Source organism: Bos taurus, chromosome 19 (genome assembly GCF_002263795.3).
Source record: "Bos taurus isolate L1 Dominette 01449 registration number 42190680 breed Hereford chromosome 19, ARS-UCD2.0, whole genome shotgun sequence".
NCBI lineage: Eukaryota > Metazoa > Chordata > Mammalia > Artiodactyla > Bovidae > Bos > Bos taurus.
The window spans coordinates 14,544,351-14,565,436 of NC_037346.1; the positions used below are offsets into that span (position 1 = coordinate 14,544,351).

General features: G+C 36.5%; 1 protein-coding gene across 1 annotated transcript in view; it reads right to left on the reverse strand.

Moving 5' to 3' along the window:
- TAF15 (TATA-box binding protein associated factor 15) overlaps positions 1 to 21,086 on the reverse strand; it is a 29,973-nt gene that overhangs the window by 1,346 nt on the left and 7,541 nt on the right. The window contains exons 3-15 of the mRNA XM_005220048.5: positions 19,929 to 19,980; positions 19,762 to 19,846; positions 19,577 to 19,679; positions 17,253 to 17,446; positions 15,886 to 16,006; positions 7,505 to 7,539; positions 6,868 to 6,900; positions 5,470 to 5,579; positions 4,301 to 4,430; positions 2,065 to 2,157; positions 1,396 to 1,477; positions 1,191 to 1,279; positions 435 to 1,089 (exon numbers count right to left, since the gene is read on the reverse strand). Of these exons, the coding sequence (XP_005220105.1) occupies positions 435 to 1,089; positions 1,191 to 1,279; positions 1,396 to 1,477; positions 2,065 to 2,157; positions 4,301 to 4,430; positions 5,470 to 5,579; positions 6,868 to 6,900; positions 7,505 to 7,539; positions 15,886 to 16,006; positions 17,253 to 17,446; positions 19,577 to 19,679; positions 19,762 to 19,846; positions 19,929 to 19,980 (1,782 nt within the window). The remainder of the gene's footprint in view (positions 1 to 434; positions 1,090 to 1,190; positions 1,280 to 1,395; positions 1,478 to 2,064; positions 2,158 to 4,300; positions 4,431 to 5,469; positions 5,580 to 6,867; positions 6,901 to 7,504; positions 7,540 to 15,885; positions 16,007 to 17,252; positions 17,447 to 19,576; positions 19,680 to 19,761; positions 19,847 to 19,928; positions 19,981 to 21,086) is intronic.

Genomic DNA, 21,086 nt, shown 5'->3' on the forward strand with positions numbered 1-21,086 from the left:
TCCCATCAGTACCACCAGTGATTTTTAATCTGGAAAAAGTGCAACAATCTCCAAAGAAACAGCTGCAAGGTAGCACATGTGACTGAAAAAGCACACCCCTATAAAAGGTATGCTTGCCCCTCAGATTAAGAATCCCTGATTTACACAGTTTCAAATCATCTCTCAATCTCGACTATCTTTAGCTTTAAGAATACACACACCTATCATACATTATTCAAATATAAAGATCTCAAGAATTTCCAAAACAAAATAAATTTTGGAAATTACTAAGTAGGGAACTAAATGGATCTTCTCCATCCTAACTGAAAGAGCTGACAATGGGAAATTCAAGTCATAAAAAACTGGACAAGAAGAAAATGTGATGAAAGGGGCTTAGATTCTAAAATCTAGGAGCAGTGAGGTAGAAACATTAGCGAATACATTCTAATACTCACCTTCCTCCCATTTTGCCTCCATAGCCACCTCGGTCTCCTCCATAGCCTCCACCTCGGTCTCCTCCGTAGCCGCCACCACTCCTGTCTCCTCCATAGCCTCCACTTCGGTCCCCACCGTAGCCTCCGCTACCACCACGGTCTCCTCCATAACCCCCCCCACTTCGGTCTCCTCCATAGCCTCCTCGGTCTCCACCATAGCCTCCTCGGTCTCCTCCATAGCCTCCTCGGTCTCCACCATAGCCTCCTCGGTCTCCTCCATAGCCTCCTCGGTCTCCTCCATAGCCTCCGCCTCGGTCTCCACCATAGCCGCCACTTCGGTCTCCACCATAACTGCCGCCACGGTCTCCACCATAGCCGCCACTTCGGTCTCCACCATAGCCGCCACCTCGGTCTCCTCCATAGTTGCCTCCTCGGTCTCCTCCATAGCCCCCACCACGGTCCCCACCATAGCCACCTCCTCGGTCCCCACCATAACCACCCCCACTTCTGTCTCCTCCGTAGCCACCCCCACTTCTGTCTCCTCCGTAGCCACCCCCACTTCTGTCTCCACCATAGCCACCCCCACTTCTGTCTGCACCGTAGCCACCTCGGTCTCCACCTCTGCCCCCACGGCCTCTGTAGCCCCTCTCTCCACCGTAGCCTCTTCCCCGGAAATCTGCAGGTGGAAATGAAAACCAGTAAGGCCAGCAGAATCATGGAAAGCCTCCTTAATGCTAGTCAGAAGATTAGAAGCAGATGCCATTAAGGCTGACCCACCTCCTCCTGAGGGACGAGAGTCCTCTGGTCTGGGCTCATTGCACTGATTGCAAGAATTCCTTCGAGCAAAGTTCATATTTCCACATGACCTAAGAAAGAAGGAAAATAAAATGCTCAACTGTTTCCAATGGATTCAGAACCCCCTCTTGCACCTTCCAAATCCAATCCCAACTCCTACATCCACCAAAATAAACGGGATACTTACGGATTAGGGCAAACCCAGTCCCCACTTTTGGGGTCTCCACCTCTCCCCTGAAAGCCTCCACGACCTCTATATCCTCCACGGCCTGGGGTAAATAAGGAGGAGGGAAGAATCAGTAGCAGGTATTAACAAAGCAGAGGAAAAGCATCAGATGAAAAAACTACGTGTTCATCAATAACTGGGCTGCTCCCCCCAAATTAACCTCTTATGGCAGAACTCCATGATTCTTTGATTTGGGGTTTTACTTATTCAGTCAACACAGGAAATATGGAAGAAGCTCCAAGGTGCACATTATAGTTCAAATAATGCACTAAGAAACTTCATTTCTACAGTACCCTCCTCAGTTTGAGAATCTCAGTGATAAAGATAAGGTGAGAAGACATATTCCAAATTTAAGAAATTAAGACACAACAGAAATAAACAAGTTGGCAGTAACTGTATCAGGGAACTCACAAACAGGTCAGATTAACTACCAAATTAGGAATCAGTTAAATTGCCTCCTAATTTCCAACTGAAACAAACTGCATTATACAGCTTTCCAAAGGGATTTCTAGAACCTTTTTCCATCCTTTCTTAGTTGTTATAACACTTTATTTATCTTTCTGTATCTCACTTTAAGACAGAAAATCTAACCCTTTGTGTAATACCCAAGCCTGTGAACAAGAATCTTACCTCGTCGCCCACCTCCACTTCCACCTCCTCTCATGAATTCAGGTCTTCTGGTGGCAAAGGACACTTTAATGATATTGCCGTGGAATTCTTTTCCTTAAAAAAAAAAAAAAGTTTTGAAGAAATGCTACTCCACATTTCCACCTCTTAACAAAATATAAAACTGCCTCGGAAATTTTTAATTTCAGAGAAATAACTCACACGTTCTCACAGAAATTCAAACACAGTAGCGTTCAAGAGTCAAGGTACTAAAATATGACACAATCTACTGAATAGAACAAATTTGCCACTGGGAGACAGTCATTTCTTACTGAGCAAAAAAAAGCTCATGTCTAATCATTTTTACATGAAAGCCAATGAATGTAGTATGCTACCATTTCTTTCTTTAAGGGAATGAGTGTGTGTGTGTGTGTGCATGCATGCATATGCACACATATGCCTATTTATACACTGCCTATTGTTGCTTAACTCTCAGTAGGTGAAAAGGTAGAAAGGAAACTCAATTTTTACGATATACTGTTGGTACCATCTTAAGTAGTTATCTTTAAAAATAATGTGTGCATTTGTGAATTTATATGCATGTACATATGCACATATTCTGCTGTCCCAGGGCCTTGGAGACAAAAATTAGCCTTTTCACTTTATATATTAAACAAGAGAACAGACATATCAGAAAAAGGTGCCCAAGGATTCATAAAATAGTTATAAATCTAGGAGTCTTAGCCCCCTCAGCAAACTCTAATTGCTGTGACTGGCAACCTTCCACAGTGTCAAATGGTATAGCAAGCTCTTTGACATAGGAAACAAACCATGGATAAATATTTTAAAAGCTCTACAAAGACCTGGTAATTAAGATCTGAACTATGGAGTTTCTGTTAAGAGGCTCATTTGCCCTATGAGGGAAAGACACAGTAACTGTTTTAACCTATTATAAGCTAAATAGTTTTATGAGTCACAGAAACTATGAAACAGAGAAGTGAGGGAGGATGGACCTGGCTTTTCAAAGGCGAGAGGATAAGATGTGCTTAGAGCAAAAGATTCGGAGAAGGCAATGGCACCCCACTCCAGTACTCTTGCCTAGAAAAATCCCTCGGATGCAGGAGCCTGGTAGGCTGTAGTTCCATGGGGTCGCTAAGAGTCGGACACGACTGAGCGACTTCTCTTTCACTTTCATGCATTGGAGAAGGAAATGGCAACCCACTCCAGTGTTCTTGCCTGGAGAATCCCAGGGACAGGGGAGCCTGGTGGGCTTCCGTCTATGGGGTCACAGAGTTGGATACGACTGAAGCGACTTAGTAGCAGCAGCAGCAGCAGCAGAGCAAAAGATTAAAATGCAACTATGTATTGGAAGACACAGGTGCAATAATCTTGGAACTGGGAGAAACCACATGTGCCTATCAATCAGACACAATTTACTTCTTCAGAGACAGTGCAGCCCAACTGCCTGAATTTGAGCCCTAACTCTACACTTCTTCTGTGATCTTGGAAATTACTTATCTCTCTGCCTGAGTTTCATCATCTGTAAGATGGTAATAAAAGCAATAAAAAAAAAACTAACAGGGTTACTGTGAAGATCTGAGTTAATGCACATAAAGTTCTTAGAACTGTGCCTAGCTCATAAACTACAGAAAGCATGCAGTGTTATTCTCCTACAATGGCAGGTGGGTTCTTCCCCACTAGCGCCACCTGGGAAGCCCCATTATAAGGTACAACAAAAACAATAAATGGTAAGACATCAAGGAAATAAAAGCATGAGACAAAACTACATTTGGAGTAGAATGATAAAACTATTTTTAAAATACATTTTAAAAAGCTGGAAGAAATACCAGTAGTTTTCTCTATATAGACTATGGAAGCTTTACTCCTTTCTTCTACTTTTTAATATTTTCTTATTTTCAGGGGAAAAAAAGTCTTATTGTACAAGTCTTCTACTACATATTAACATTGTATTTGAAGGGAAATTAACCTAAATTTTAAAAGACTATAGTTAACCAGGCCAACCCTTCACATTTCTATGAGGGTGGCCTCAAGCACAAAGGATGACATTAGGAAATATTTTAGACAAAGAAACAGTTCATCTCACTTCTACAGGTACATAAGAATTCTGGCCTGTATTCTCAACAGGATATCTAAAAAAGTAAATATGAAGATAATCATTGTCTACCAGAACATATTTTGACTTCAAGACCAGAAAACATTTATCAAAACCACACACTGAAAGTATATGAATGAGGTATACCATCAAACCAGTCAATGGCTGCCTTAGCTGAAGGAGGGTCATCAAATGATACTGTTGCCTCCCCTTTTGGCTTTCCTGTGTCCTTGTCTGTGTATAGATTTATCATTGGTTTTCCAGTCTTTTTATTTGTCTGAGGAACGAACAAGCTGGTGTTAGTATTTTAAGAAAAAGTGATGAACCACACAGAAAATTAAAAACTTAATTTTTTTAAAGGAATTCACATATCCATACTATAAATACTACCAACTTAACATAAAAGTGGAGTTATCTGTAGGTTCTGAAAAGGAAAATCTAAAATACATTAAGTGAAAAGCAAACTATAAAAATGATACATGTCATACTGTTTTATCCATATATAATTTCCTCAAACCCACAAAGAAATAAACATAATGCTTCATATAAACATTTACCTTGTAAAACTAAAAAAAAAAAAACCAAGAAGAACGTTCACCAAGCAAATAAATTACCAATAAGGCGTACACACTGGATTTGGCTGAGAAGGGAGTGGAAGACAAGAATTTTTACTTTTCAAAACTATGATAATTTTTTTAACATATTTCATGTGTTAATTTCTTAAGAAATGTCTGCTCTCCAAGAGGCGGAAAAAAAATTCAAGTAATTTCATAGACACCCAAAAAAACCTGATTTCAGGCAAATGCTAAAATCTACTAACACTGCTCTAAATGCCTCTTTCTAGTTGAAGATGAAAATTTATTAATGAAACAGTGCACAAGACGCTTAAGTACAATAAAGTTATGAAATAAAGCATTATTATATTGGGCAAATATATAGCAGACATTAAATACCAACATAAAAAGTTGTTAGTAATAACTTGGGTTTTCATATGTTGGTATTTCAGAATATAAAAATGTTCACACAATTTCATTTGGTTCTCACAATTTTAAGAGGTAGGCAGAGACTATGTTTAGAGTACTAAGATTGAAAACCAAAGCTGTGGAAGGCTGCGGAAAGGTAAACACAAAGCAAGGAATAAAATCTTTATGCATTTAGCAAATTCAGCAAAGGCCTACAGCCAGGGGTGAACACATGCATCAGGGAATTTTAAGAGACAAGTGATACTGGAGTGTGGACTTCTTACATTATCTATGTATCTTAACCAGAATGTTAATAATTATGAGATTTGCAACATAAGCCAACTTCTAACTCACCTTGATGATTCCTATTTGTTTAAAGAACTCTCCCACTTGATCTGTAGACACACCCTCCCCAAGTCCTTGTACAAAGATTGTGTTGTTATCTGAATTATCAGATTCTGAATCTAAAGGAAAAAAAATATATATGATTAATTTTATATACTGCTTAGGTTTAACTATATCCTGTTTAGTAACCAAGAACAGTAATTTATTGTCCAATATTCAACTATTTCTATGACCAAAAGGAAGAAGGACCAATACAGGAAACCTCTTATGATAAACATACAAAGTGGTCACAGTAATTGTTTGGTAGGTCAATTCTTACAACTAAACTTCATGAAAAGTGGCTCAAGTCCACACTTTGAAGATCTTATAAATCTTACTCTTCAAATTCAGATACAGGACTCAAGCTCAGGAAGAGATGAAGAAAGTCAGTATAAAGTAGCATTCCTTTCTTTGGAGGGCTTTAATTCTTTCTGGCTAATCAATACTTTTAAGGCTTTCTGGTAGAAATTCCCCGAATCTGACACTCTGGACTTCCAAGCAAGCCAGCAGAATTGCTCACTTCCCATTCACTGTAATAAGCTTTATATATACCAGAGGGTATAAATAAGAGACAAATGATACTGGAGTGTGGACTTCTTACGTAATCTATGTACCTTAACCAGAATATGTTAATACTCATGAGATAATTAGGGGCACCTTGACACACACCTTACCTTACTCACATACTTTTGGATTAGTACAACAAAGTAAGAAAGATGTACAAAAATTCAGTCCATCAAAAGATAATTCAGAAACTGACATCCACATAGAGTACTTTTGGATCTTAATAAAAACCAAGTTCTGATTTCAATATATATTAAAAAATTTTAACTCAAATTTTTAATAATATCTAAATCATAACTTCCAAAAGGCTCCAGGTAGCCATGAACCTCATTTGAAAATAAAAAGGCATGTGAAATTAGTGACCTCTGCGCAGAATAAGACAACTCTCTCATATATGATTTCAGGTTTCTTAGGCCCATTAAGCAGACTATTAATCCAACACATTTTCTTCAACACAGCTATTCTACTTCTAATTCCCCAATGATACGAATCCTCTTGTACCTGATTTGTAGTCACTAAATAAATAATGCTAATGAGCAATACAAAATCAAGTGTTTCTTCACAAAAGCAAGAGGAGGGAGCAGGGGAAAGCACAAAGAGTGATTTTCCTGAGCAAACTTTCCAAACCCCTTGAATTTTTCTTGCTGGAACATCTTTAAAAGGGAAGCTTCCTGGTTCTGGCAATACTATCAAGTCAAATCTTCCTCCTGTCCTAACTCTTCCAAACACACATATTCTTCCTTTGAAAAAATGGAAAACTAAGATTTCCTTAATGGCAAAGTCACAAACTATTATAAACCTTACCAGCATCTGGTCTGGGTCCATAATCCCTGTGACCTAAGGGAAAAGAAAAGAGAAAGAAAAAGAAAGCTATTTAAGGCGACTCATTAGAAATCATTTAAAACAGTAATAATAACCAAGGCATGAAAAGTCAATACTTTCAAAATCCTTGTAAGTAACCATCACAGATTTACAAAGTAAATATATAAACTAAGTTTTATTAAAAGTTTAAGAAATCAAGATGAATGTCAATATGCCCTTAAGCTTGTCCCAGACGGCACCAGCCACTTTGGCGTTATGCTAGTATCACTTTTGTTAAGCTCTGACTGTGAAGGCTGATTGGAAAACCCTAGTAATTTTAAAACACCATGTCAGCTACCTTTATTAAAAAACGTTATTGACAAAATCCAGTGACGGTCTCATTCATTGGTCACCACAGACTCTCATGCAAATTCACTGTGTAGAAACCCATTGGACTATTTGAGATCAACTTTGTCTTTTTAATATTTTGAGATAAATATGTATATAACGTTTTAAAGCACACAACACACACCAGCCTCAACAGAATAAGAAAGGGCTTAGACTACGTCTGCGGGATATTGGTGGCTTTTAGATTTATATAGCATTTCCACTGAAACATTTTGGGATACTCAGCACTTACCACCAAAATTTTTGAAGCCACCGCGGTCACCACCACTGCAGAGGAAAAATTGAAGAAATGATTTCTTCCTTAAGTCTCTAATGTGCTGAGCCCTGGGCTCAATCTACACTTAACTGTCTCAAGTAGAGTGCCCAGGAAACAGTAGCACCTCTAACTTTCCAGTAAATTTCATTTCATAGACTTCAAAATGTTGTTTTCACCTAAATGTTTTCCCAAGGATCTATTTCCACAAGGGTGCCTTTTCAAGAGCATTACAGAACATTATCTAATATACTCTTACTTTAAAATCTTCCCAACCCCAAGCCAAAGGGATACTATTCAAATCAACTTAAACTGAAGACACAACAGGAAGAATGCTAAACTAGAGCAAACATTCTTTCCAAGGGGATATTTTTGTTAAATATGAGAAAAAGGAAAAGGCCTAGAAGAATAAAAAGCAAGGTTAAAATTTTGACAGAATGGGAGAGGAAAAAGCTCGAGCACTATGTTCTACTGTGATATCAAACAGTGGGTTTTATGAGATGAGGGGAAAAGCGAGGTACAAATACACACAAAAGTGAGACTGAATGAAAGCAGTCTTAAAAATTCAAATCATTCAGATACCTAGCAAAATGAGCTAGCAGAAAGTATAACTTTAAATTGGCATATGCTAGATCTCATCACAGAACTGCTGAAATTCAAGCCAACCCGTGCTCTGCACACCAATCAGGAGACTATGTCAGAGACAGAATGCTACACACTCCACAAGAAATGACTTTAACTGGCAATTTCCACTGCCATTAAGTCAATGCCCCTTGCGTGCATAGCTTTATATAAGAAATTCTCTTATCAAGGAACTCTTTAAATATTCATACATTAAAAGTTTGTTTCTCTTAACTGAACCATATTATCTTCTAAGATTCATGTGCTGATACGGACATAAAAATAATCAACAAGTTTTCAGATAGTGATACCTAATTTTCTACTACTACTCATCTTCTACTATAACCAAAGAAACTATTCCAATGTACTGCTGCTAAGTCGCTTCAGTCGTGTCCGACTCTGTGCGACCCCATAGACAGCAGCCCACCAGGCTCCCCCATCCCTGGGATTCTCCAGGCAAGAACACTGGAGTGGGTTGCCATTTCCTTCTCCAATGTACTAATGTCCCTTTAATAATAACTCTGCCATCAAGATGGGTTTTCTGAGCCATCCTGAGAAAAATCCTCTGAATAAATGAGAAAGAATTTTTTAAGTCTATTCTAACTACCTTGATGTTAAAAAAAAAAATTCCCTTGAAACTGGTATACAGTTATAGACACAAGATCTCAATTTGCTATTAATTTTTGTTTGATACCCAGGAAATCTAAAAAGGAGAATAAGCCTATTTCAAGGCTATGCAGACAAAGAGAAGCTCAGGTCTTTCAAGTACATAGTTTCCTGTTGAGTATCTAAGACCTCTCTTTCAGAACATTACCCAAGCCCTCCCGTCAACCCATACTTCTAAATGGCCTTTTTATCACTGCTTAACTCTTTAGGGAAAGGAAGCCAGAGTTCTGAGATTAAACTGCTAAAAATCTTATTAGAAACAAGATATCTCAGATTTCTTCAAAGATGAGCATATGATCATTAGAAATGATGATAAAAGAAGTAGTGAAAATATAAAGCCCATATTCCTATGTCAGGACATTAAAATACCCAGGATAAAGTTGTTGTTGTTGTTTTTAAATAGAAATTTTTCACAACTAAGTGCTGGAAGAGATACCACTGAATTATTTTGCTGTCACCTTAACCAAGAATCAAACTGTTCATATCTGGCTGCAATGGGGGGAAAATACACAATTTCATACATCATCTAGTTCCTGGAGTATCTATTCTGGCCAGCAATACAACTTTGAACAAATAAGAAGGGAAAAAAAAAAGGACATACTCCCTGTAAAATATAAAGGGATATAAAATAAATATCTGAATAGGTTTATAATCTCCTATTCCTCCATATAATAATATTTTAACTTAAGTCATCATTACCGAGCACTTTGAAAATTCAACAGCTGAACACTTCAAACACAGTATATTAAATAAGTACCAGTCTTCAAATTAAGAGACTCAGGATATATAGTCTTAACTATCACTAATCAATCTTGAAAACATAGACCAGTCAGTAATTCTCCCTTGGCTTCTGTTTCCTCTCTCACAAAATAAGGGTCTACACCAGGGATCCCCAACCAGTACCTCCTGTCAGATTAGCAGCAGCATTAGATTAGAAATAAAGTACACAATAAATGTAATGCACTTCAATCATCCCCAAACCATCCCTCTAATCCCCAGTCCACGGAAAATTGTCTTCCATGAAGTCAGTCCCTGGTACCAAAAAGGTTAGGGATTGCTGGTCTACATCCTTACTATCTGAAAGGTGGTCTATAGAATAGCAACAAAGGCAGAGCCTAGAAGTGTCTCAGAAAAGCAAGGACACCCAGACCTACTGAATCAGAATCTACATTTTAGTAAGATCCCCAAGGAGTTCGTATGTATATTACAGTGAGTGAAGCACTGGTCTAGATAATCTATGATTTTATGTGGGGCTTTCTTTCAATTTCCAGTATTTCAACACTTTTCTTTCCTTATTAAGCAAGTTCAATTAATTACAGTTCCTTACCAGGAAACATTGTATTAAATACAGTAAACAAACCTCAAATAGTACCACTACCAAATCAGTTAATGGAAGACAGGCCTTTGGTTATGAATCTTTCTGTCAAATCTACAATCAAGTTACAAGTCCCTTTTCTATAAACTAAGCTAAGGCCTCACTAGCAAATTAAGACACGAAGGCATATGAACATCTGAGTCAAGGTGTTTGCCACAACAAATTTTTTCTCTTCCCAGGAAAAGCAAAACTGTACACACAAAGAATTCCTGAAGAATGTTTTAAAGTAAAGAAGTAGAGGTATTTACTAGAGACATAATATAACCATACTCAAATGTATGACTGAGTGTCCCCTGCATAAGAAAATCAACTGTATATTCTTGACTCAACTACAGAAATGGTTGTCCCAGGTTCAAAATGACGAGAAGCCTACTCAAGGGTAGACTGAGTGTTCCTTCACTGTTACAGCATTACATACTCAGAGAAGACAATCAGATTTAATTTCAGGTGCTTGCCAAGAAAGAAAATGTTCTTCGACAGAATCTCTATTTCCAAAATTTAATTTTTAGAACTCCAAATATATCTATATTCAAGGACTAAAACTTCCAAAAGTTACAGGTGAATACAGGAATTTTTATTCTCAGAAAACTCAATACCCAGAGAGAAAAAGCAACGTAGCTAAAGTTGAAAAAGATTAGTTCTTAAAAAAACTATGTTTGATTTTTCATACCAGTAGTCCAGAATGTAATTTTTTGGATATGAAGACCAACATTCAGTTCAGTTTAGTTGCTCAGTTGTGTCCGACTCTTTGTGACCCCATGGACTGCAGCACGCCAGACTAATATTAATTCCAAACATAAATGACTCAAGTGGATTTAGATCCCATTTCTCAACAGTAGCTCTATTTGTTCTTTTTTTTTAAGATCTTTTTGATGTGGACCATTTTAAAAATCTTTTTTGTTTCTGTTTTGTTTTGGCTTCTCAGTCACAAGGCATGTGGGATCTTTGCTCCCCAACCAGAGATGAACTTGTACCGCCTACATTGGAAGGAGAAGTCCTAACCACTGAACCACAGGGAAGTTTCAGTATTTATGTTCTATTTCCTCCCATTCCATATAGGTGTGGTAAAAAGGCTTTCTGGATTCAGTACTTATCAACATTTCAGAAGACCAAGAATCTATCATTCTAGAGCTGCACTGTCCAATACAGCATTTATTAGCTATATGCAGCTGTTTGTTGATCTTCTGAAATATGGAGAACCTAAACTGACATGTACTCTAAACGTAAAATACAAAATGGATTTCAAAGTCTTCGTATGAAAAAAAGAATGTGCAATATCTCAATTTCTATACTAATAATATATTTTTGATATATTAGAATAAAATTTATTATTAAAATTAACTTCACTTCTTTTTTTAATGTAGCTACTAAAAAATTTTAAATTACATCTGTAGCTCCCTGCTGACCCGCATTATATTTCTATTGGGCAGCACTGTCTGGACTATCACTAGCACACATGCACATTTCCAAGCAAGCTATTCAAAAACTCTTTTAAGAACATTAAAAATTCAAGGTAACTTTTTGAGACTTGAGATGTTAAAGCCTAAAAAACTACTTAATGTGATGACATACTAATAATGGAAAATGATTATCTAGTTTTAGTAATTTTACAATGCATTCACTGCAATGATAAAGTTAAAAACACTGAGAAAAATTATGGCTTTAAGCTGCTAGTACACTAGAAGGTCAGTGGCATTTTATGTGGTTGGTGCAAAAATAATTGTGGTTTTGCATTGTTGAACTTTGCTATTTGATACTGTAATACTCACAAATAAATAAATGTGATTATGTTACACATCATTTTAATGCACATTTCTCACTTTTTTTTGCTAATTGACTTATTATTTGATGTCTATTTTACATTTATTTTAGACTAGGGAAATGATGTTAGGCAAAAGGCAAGTTCGGGCAATTTTCTTATTCAAAATGTGTCATAAAGCAGCAGAGACAACGCACGACATCAACAATGCATGTGGCCCAGGAATTGCTAATGAACACATTAGTGCAGAGGTGGTCAAGATATTTTGCAAAGGAAATGAGAGCCTTGAAGATGAGGAGTGTGTGGCTGGCTATCAGAAGTTGACAACGACCAACTGCGAGGATCATCGAAGCTGATCCTCTTACAACTACATGAGAAGTTGCTGAAGAACTCAATGTTGACCATTCTATGATTACTAGGCAGTTGAAGCAAACTGGAAAGGTGAAAAAGCTTGATAAGTGGATGCCTCATAAGCTGACCGCAAATCAAAAAAACCATTTTGAAGTGTCATCATCTCTTACAACAACAACCATTTCTCAATGCAATTGTGAATTATGACAAACAGTGGATTTTAAATGACAACTGGTGACAACCAGTTCAGTAGATGGACTAAGAAATAGCTTCAAAGCACTTCCCAGGTCAAACTTGGACCAAAACAGGGCCATGGTCGCTATCTGGTAGCCTGCTGACCATCTGATCCACTGCAGCTTTCTGAATCCCAGCAAAACCGTTACATCTGAGAAGTATGCCCAGCAAATTGATTGCACCAAAAACTGCAATGCCTGCAGCTGGCACTGGTCAACAGAAAGGGCCCAACCACACATCACACAACCAACGCTTCAAACGTTGAATGAATTAGGCACAAAGTTTTGCCTTATTTGCCACATTCTCCTGACCTCCTGCCAATCAACTACCACTTCTTCAAGCATCTCGTCAACTTTTTGCAGGGAAAATGCTTCCATAACCAGTAGAAGGCAGAACATGCTTTCCAAGCCTTCATCGAATCCGGAAGCATGGATTTTTATGCTACAGGAATAAACAAACTTATCTGTCGTTGCCAAAAATGGTTGATTATAACAGCTTCTATTGTTGTCAAAAGATGTGTTAGAACCTGGTTATAATGATTTGAAATTCAGTTCAAAACCGCAATTACATTTGCACCAACTTAATAGATGACAATAAGAAATCTTTTTTGCTGCAAGTGCTTTTCCAAAGAAAAACATTGTTTCCTGTAGTCTTCACATGTTTCTCTTTGGTAACTGGAAAGCTCACAGATCTCTTTGGTCCGAATTCTTTCTGCAGTCAACAACCTGAGTCTTAAGAATGTCCCATCCTTTACCACCCATCCCACCTTCACCAGCAAACTGTGCCCCTTCTTCTTTAATTATAAACCCAACTAATGTCAGATATTCTTCAAACAGCCCTGAAAGGATATTTTCAATCTTGCTATTTTTAAATAAGATGATTACAAACACAAATGGGAGTGTTAATGAAGACTAATGTAAGATGTTTGGGTATTTTGGTACCTAAATGTAAAACCAAGTACAGGAAAGCAAGCCCTGAAACTGGGCCTTTTTTTTTTTTTTTTTTAATACTTTACTCCTGTAAGTAAGCTAAAAAATCACATCCTGAACAAGATATTGTGACACATGAAAATTATATGAACTTCATATTTCAGTACCCATAAACTAAGTTTTATTGGAAGAAAACCATGTTTATTCATTTATATGTCTATAGCTGCTCTGGTGCTACAAGAGCAGAGCTGAGCAACTGCAACAGGAAACACGTGGCCTGCAAAGCCTAAATTACTTACTATGTGGCCTTTCACTAAAGTTTGCCAATCCAGTATAGAAAGTAAACATAAGCAACTACATAAATTTCTTAAAAAGGTCTTTTATGTACATTCCATTTACTAGTGGGGTGGGAAGGGGAGTAGAGGGGGAGGGAGGGAATGTATGTGTATATATATATATATATATAGATAGATAGATAGCAACTGGGCAAAACCCCTCCCTACCCCCAAATTCTACCCTGACCTGAACCAGACATTTTGACCTAATATATATTGTGCTTGTCTATAAGATTTTGTTTGAAGGGCTTCTAAGGTTAAATAAAATTTTTAAAAATCAAAAATTTAGCTCATGATTCAATACCTGGGTCAAAAATTATACTGAAATATGTTGCCAAAGAGTTATCAAAGTGCTTAAAATACCAGGGTTGGTTAAGCTATGGATCTTTCCTCCTTTATCAGGAAAAGTCCTTCAACTCTTTGATTCTAAGATAAGTCATCTACCAAAGTTGAAAACATATTTTTAACGACTTCCCTACTCTCCTCCTTCTAAAAAGTGGGATTCTACTATTCTCAGACATAATTTAACAGGTAATCTATACATATAATTATAACCTCTTTATGAAAATTAAACTTATGATATACTATAAAACATATAGCATCCCAAGGCAGCTAATTATCTAAAACAGGGGTTCCCAACCTCCAGGATCTAATGCCTGATGATCTTAAGTGAAGCTGATGTAATAATAATAAAGGGCACAATAAATGTAAAACACTTGAATCATCCCAAAAGCATCCCCCTCCAATCCCACTGTGGAAAAATTGTCCTCCACAAAACCAGTTCCTGGTGCCAAAGGTTGGGGACCACTGATCTAAAACATATTACCTGGAAAAGCACGTAACCTGTTATCCTGTCTGAGATGCTGTTTGAGGGGTGGAAGCTATGGATAGAGAGTAAGCACTGTATCCCTGTACACTGTTCACTTATATCCACATGATACACTATCCTCTTGGATAACGAAGAGGCATACAACAGAGTTGCTCTACCTTAATACATTGACTTTGGCTATTAATCAAAACTTTTAATGTTCAAGTCTTATAAATGTTTTTCAAATATGTTTAGACTTTAGATTTGTTAGATCAAAGCACTGCACACTAAACAGAAAAAGTCAGTGAGATAGAATCCCTGGCTCAGTTGAAAAATTAACAGTGCTATATGTAACTGATTCTCTCAGGTTACCTCAGGGAACAGATACTCAGTCCCTAAGAAGCAAAAGAGTACTGAGGTATTATTGCCAGTTAACATGCTGCTGACAATTTCAATTCCCAAAGAACACAAATTATCCTTCAAGCCTATATATTTTATACATGAAATTTGCAAGGTACAAATTTCACCTGAGGACAGTAAGTGCCAACTATTTTTTCATTCCTGTTTTTAGAGCCAAAGTGCTAAATTTACAGATATACTTGAAAGTAATTTTAAAACCAGCTTTCATAACATATGCCGTAAGTAAATACCAAAACCTGGTAAAACAATTAAAAAAAAAAGGAAAGCTGAATTAAAAAGTCATTCCTTTTCCACAGCTTAGTCTAGACAAAATACACAATGGTATGTGACATTGTACTAATTATTTCAGTAATTATTTACTTAAAAATAGGAACAGAACAGTTCAGTTACATACAATCTTTCTCTCCTCTGCCAACCTCAACTTTAATACTCTGCTATTGCTTCCTAATATTTTCCCATCCCAAGGGGATTCAAGATTAAAGAACAGCCTCTCTATCTTCCAATCTAGAATTCTAAACTTACCTTTTATTTTCTACAGACTGAAACACTTGGATTTCCCAGAGTCATCTTTTAAATGAGTTTAGAGTCTATAGCTCTGGCATGAAAAATATTGTTAAGTGGTTTAACCACATTATAATAGAGGACTTTTCTCCACTGGTTTTAATACCACAAAAACTAACTGCTAAGAAAATCTATTTTGAGGTAATTTATGTGACATCTTAACACTGAAAATAAAATTTGAATTTCTGTCCTCTTGTCTAGAACATCTCTTTTTTAGGCATCTTAACGAAATCAGATGATGGAATCAAACCAGCTAAAAAAAAAAAAAAAAAAAAGTAGGCATCTGTACCTAAAAACTTACCTTGATCCTGTCATAGGACCTCTTCCATCCTTGTCATATCCCCCACGCCCTCTACCTCCTCCCTGTGACCCGCCATATCCTCTATTATCTTCTCCATACCTACTCACATCACGACGGTCATCTATAGAAAAGAAAATTAATACAAACATACATGAGTAACTTAAAATTTCTGACAAAGGCTTTCCACAACACAATCCTAAATGGCTCTTTAAATCACCTGTGACCTTCAGAAAATGGTACCTGTGCACAAAACTCAAATGCAAGTCACTGTAACACAATCTGGAATTAAATGTATGAGAATTATACCTGTGTCAAATCCCATTCTACCAAAGTTAGACAGCAAAACGGTGACATAGTTAACACATTTTGATGTAATGGTAACACGAAATAGTTTAAGTACATTAGGTACAGAACTCTAGTTAATTAAAAGAACACCCTAATCTTAAAAGCTACTTTTTTTCATGTCAAAAATATCTGAATGTAAATAAAACACAGATAAGGAATAACCAGATTTTCAAACTGAGAAACAGTAGTGAATATATGCACTGAATAAGGTATTTAGTGAATGAACTTTCTCTTTTACTCAGTTGCTAAGTCATTCATTCAACTAGTCAACAAATATTTATTAAGCAGGTATAAAAATGAGTAAGGCAGGACCTTTGCCCTTGAAGCATTCATTTTTATGGCTGGTCAGACTCTTAAATACCACAGTAAAGATAAAGTGGTGTGATGTTAGAGAAGGTTAATATAGGGTCATAATTTTCTCAAATCACATACAGCACCACCACCAAAAAAAGAACTGGTAGTGTGAACTTCCCTGTTGTGGTACACTGGTTAAGGTTCCGTGTTTCCACTGAGGGGGGAAAGGATTCAATCCCTGGTTAGAAACCTAAGATTCCACATGCCTCATGGTGTAGTCAAAAAATACAAAATTTTCAAATTAAAAAAAAAAAAAAAAAAGGCAGTAGCAGCACTGTCAACTGATCACTTTATTGAGACAACAAAGAAAATTTTTTAATTAGCCACCAAAAAAAAAAAAAAACACCACGTGACCATTTGGAGTCTCCAAGAAGTTCAGAAATATCAATCTAAGAAACTAACTTTGATGGATATGAGAAAGAACATATGTTCAAGGTCACTCCAAATTTTTACAGTTGAAATCTAGAATTTGTATTGGGTCTTTCAAAACAAAGTTCAATATACAAACAATTCTCTGAAGGTTAAAAAAAAAATAAGAGTGGCGGATTCATGTTATGTATGGCAAAACCAATACAATATTATAAAGTAATCAGCCTCCAATTAAAATAAATATATATTAAAAAAAAAGAAAATACAACCAAAAAAAAAAAGAGGTCAGCATATCTTACCTTGTGTGTGGTGGCTGTAATTTTCCCTTTGTGAATGGTAGGACTGCTGGTTTTGATTATAGGAATCATGCTGCTGATCATAATTTGACTGCTCATCATAAGAGCCTTGATGTTGATCATAGCCTGACTGCTGGTCATATGAATCTTGTTGACCATAGTCTGACTGGTCATATGAAGGTGCTCTTCCACCTTGGCTAAAACAGAGATCAACAACTTAAGTGACTTTACAGGACTGTTTACTGTAGTTAAGCCAACTGAGTGATTGCTATAAGACCTCAACCACATTTACTACTCTTTTCTGATGAGAATCATCTAGTTTTTGTATCTAGAGAATCTTATCACCAATGGAATGACTTTCAAACAATAATTCTACTATCACTGAAGAGGTGTCGCATTATGAGAAAAATCACACACTTTCGAAAACTATAGAGAAGTAAGAAAATCGTATTTAATATTTTGGGGACTACTTTCTTATCTTTAGAACCTTATCATTAGTATACTCTTCTAAGCATAATATACTCTTCTAAGCATAGTATACTCTTCTAATCATATCGGAGAAGGCAATGGCACCCCACTCCAGTACTCTTGCCTGGAAAATCCCATGGATGGAGGAGCCTGGTGGGCTGCAGTCCATGGGGTCGCTAAGAGTCAGACACAACGGAGCGACTTCACTTTCTCTTTTCACCTTCATGCATTGGAGAAGGAAATGGCAACCCACTCCAGTGTTCTTGCCTGGAGAATCCCAGGGACGGGAGCACCTGGTGGGCTGCCGTCTATGGTGTCGCACAGAGTCGGACACGACTGAAGCGACTTAGCAGCAGCAGCAAGCATGTCCAATAGTATAAAATATTGCTATTAGAAACTGGCAATTAAATCATTCAAATTTTTAGTCTGCTGAGTAGAAGGAACTTGCTTTGTGATGCCACTTTTTAACTGAAAAGAAGTCTAAGTATCAAAGAAGACTGCTTTATTATCTCTGGCAATTAAAAAAAAGATTCTAAGCAGGTTCTGAGCAATATGGTTATTAATTACCTGCTCTCAGGATGGGAGTATTCATTGGATTTGAGTTCTAATGTTTTGAGTTACTTTAAAAAAAAAGGGGGGGGGGGAGTGGGAACAAAAATGGCCTCCTATCTTAATAGTCACATCTTATTCTGCATCAAGTGATCAAAACATCTAATAAAGATCAGGATGTTCCCCAACTCCCTATCCAAAGCACATGACAACAATGGTCAAGAATCCTAGAATGTCCTTGAGAATGATTTAAACCAAATCTAACATTTCTCTTTGGGCCACACTTAGATGTCTCATTTCCAAAAATGTATCCTTATAAAAAGATTCTCCTTAAATTTAAAACTAACCAATAGGACTTGAAGAACCTGCTAACGTAACATGCTTTTGGGATAGTATTCCCTACGCCTGTATTCCATTTCTACTTTTCAAAGCACTCTCCTATCTATTAAGACTGATAAATGTGATCTCATAAATCTTTTCCTAATTTCTTCCCCAATGCTTTTATTTAACTGAATTTCACTTATAATAATTTCTTTTGAATAATTTCTTTCCTGCAGAGATAAAAAAAATACTAGTGACCTCAATTTCTATCTCACTTTTTAGCTGTGTAACTTGGAAGGCTATATAATCTTAACAACTTCTCTTTACTTTTGATAATTACTGGTACTATCTCATAGTGCATTCCCAATTACATTAGGGAATGCAAAAGCATTTCACAAATGGTAAAGCACAATAAAAAAAAAGTTGCTATTATTAAAATTAATAACAAGGACAGGCCCCTCAAATCCAAAAATTATTAAAAAAAAAAAAAAAAGACCTGTAAAATTGCTAATATTCACCTACCTATATTAACAATTAAAACATTTTTTAATGTATCTGAAATATGTGGATAGTTTTTGGCACTTTTTCTTTAATATTTGTGTCCCTGAAAAGGTAAGACATTAAAATGGTTAAAAAATAAAATCGAAATAAAAAGTAAACATTGGTAAGTACACACAGGCAGCTTTTTTATTTCATCTCAGGTATAAAGCAAAGGTCCATTTGCAAAGGATAAAGCAAAGGTCCATTAACATTTAAATCACGTGCATTCATTTAGAGCTGAACTAATTTTATAAGTAACACATGAAAAGAACAAAATATCAACTGACAATTTCCACATTCTTTATAACACAAAACTATGAAATTCATACTTCATCAATACTTTTCTGAAAAAAGTGTTTAAAGCAAGGACTTTTTGGTGAAAACTGTTTAACACCCAAAGTGTTCTTTTCACTTCCCAACACAACCTCAGCACTCTACTGTTTCCTTACCCTCCTGATGATTCCACGTTTTGCTGTCCCTGGTTATTGTAAGACTGCTGGCTGTATGAGCTCTGCTTTTGATTCTCATAACCACTGTAGGACTGTGAATAACCTAAAGATTGAATGGATACACATTTAGGAAAGGTTCTGATTTCTTAACTTCTAAAACAGTAAATTTAACAAATCAGTCCAACCTGATTGGCTTTGTCCATAACTGGAGTAGCCGCTATAGTTCTGTCCATATGAAGGCTCAGTAGTTTGTCCATAGCCAGGATAGCTCTGAAATTTAGATAAATACAAGTTTCATTGCATATTTAAGATTAAAACTATTTATAAAGAACTCAATTTATATTTAACCTACTTGTGGTGCTTGTCCATAACCTTGGTTGCTTTGATTTCCATAGGAAGAATAACTGTAAAAGAAAGACGTACTACTTGAAAGATACGTGCTAGAATTTAAAAGCTTAAAGAACTCTATCCTTGTTTTCAACTTTCAACTCAAATACAAGCTTTTTTCCTGAAAAACGGTCAATCTGCCTACCTCTTAGAGTCTAAATTGAAAGGTGGTAACCAAAGACTGTCAAAAGCATAAATGAAGTCGTTCCGAGACCTCTTGAATGTCAATCACCAGAAGTTTTGCTTTGACAATCTCCCACAAAAAAAACTTCACCACACCTAAGACCCAACGCTGCCCAAGATAAAAATAAATAAAAATACACTTATTGTGCCAAAAAAAAAAACAAAACAACTTTACCACCAGAGCTAAAAAATCCCAAGAGAATTATGCTTGGGTAGGTGGGAGGCTGGGGATAGAAAGGAATGGTAGCAAGACCCATAAATATGTACAGCGAAAAAAAAAACAGACTCTAAGTTAGAGCTTCAATCAATTTAACTGTGCTTTAACAGATTAATTTCTTCCTACCATTTACCTTAACTTGCCTCTAAGATCCTAGAAGAGGCACAGTGTGGCACTAAATGTCCAGTTTTAGTGCCTCAGTAATAGAGGTATGTACATCTTCAGACCACTATCACAGAGTAAAAGTGTACTGTACCCTCAGTGGTACATCACAGCCTGGCATAGTTTTTGACTGAATGAAAACATGTAGCTTCCTCAGATCTGAACTTTCTTTAATGTTATTGTATATAAGCTTTAACAAGTCAGAAATAAACTTTCTGAATATATGCCAAAGGAAAATAAAAACATCTGCCAAATAAATTATTAGTTTAGAGCTATCAAGTACTAAAAGAATTTAACTTTATAAAATATATTTCATTGAATAAACATTTGCCAGTTGCCTACTACAAGGGTCTATCCTATAAGAATAAAAAAGTCAAATCAGTGTTGTTTTCATTAAGCTTAAAATTTGATGACAGATGATATCTGAGAAGCTCTCCTGAAAATCTCACACTGACCTGCAAAACATTTATAGTATGAGCTGAAGGCTGTATTTCTAGTAAGCAAGAGAATCCTACTACATGTGAATGTATTCACATAAAAACAGACTTTTTATTGTGAGCA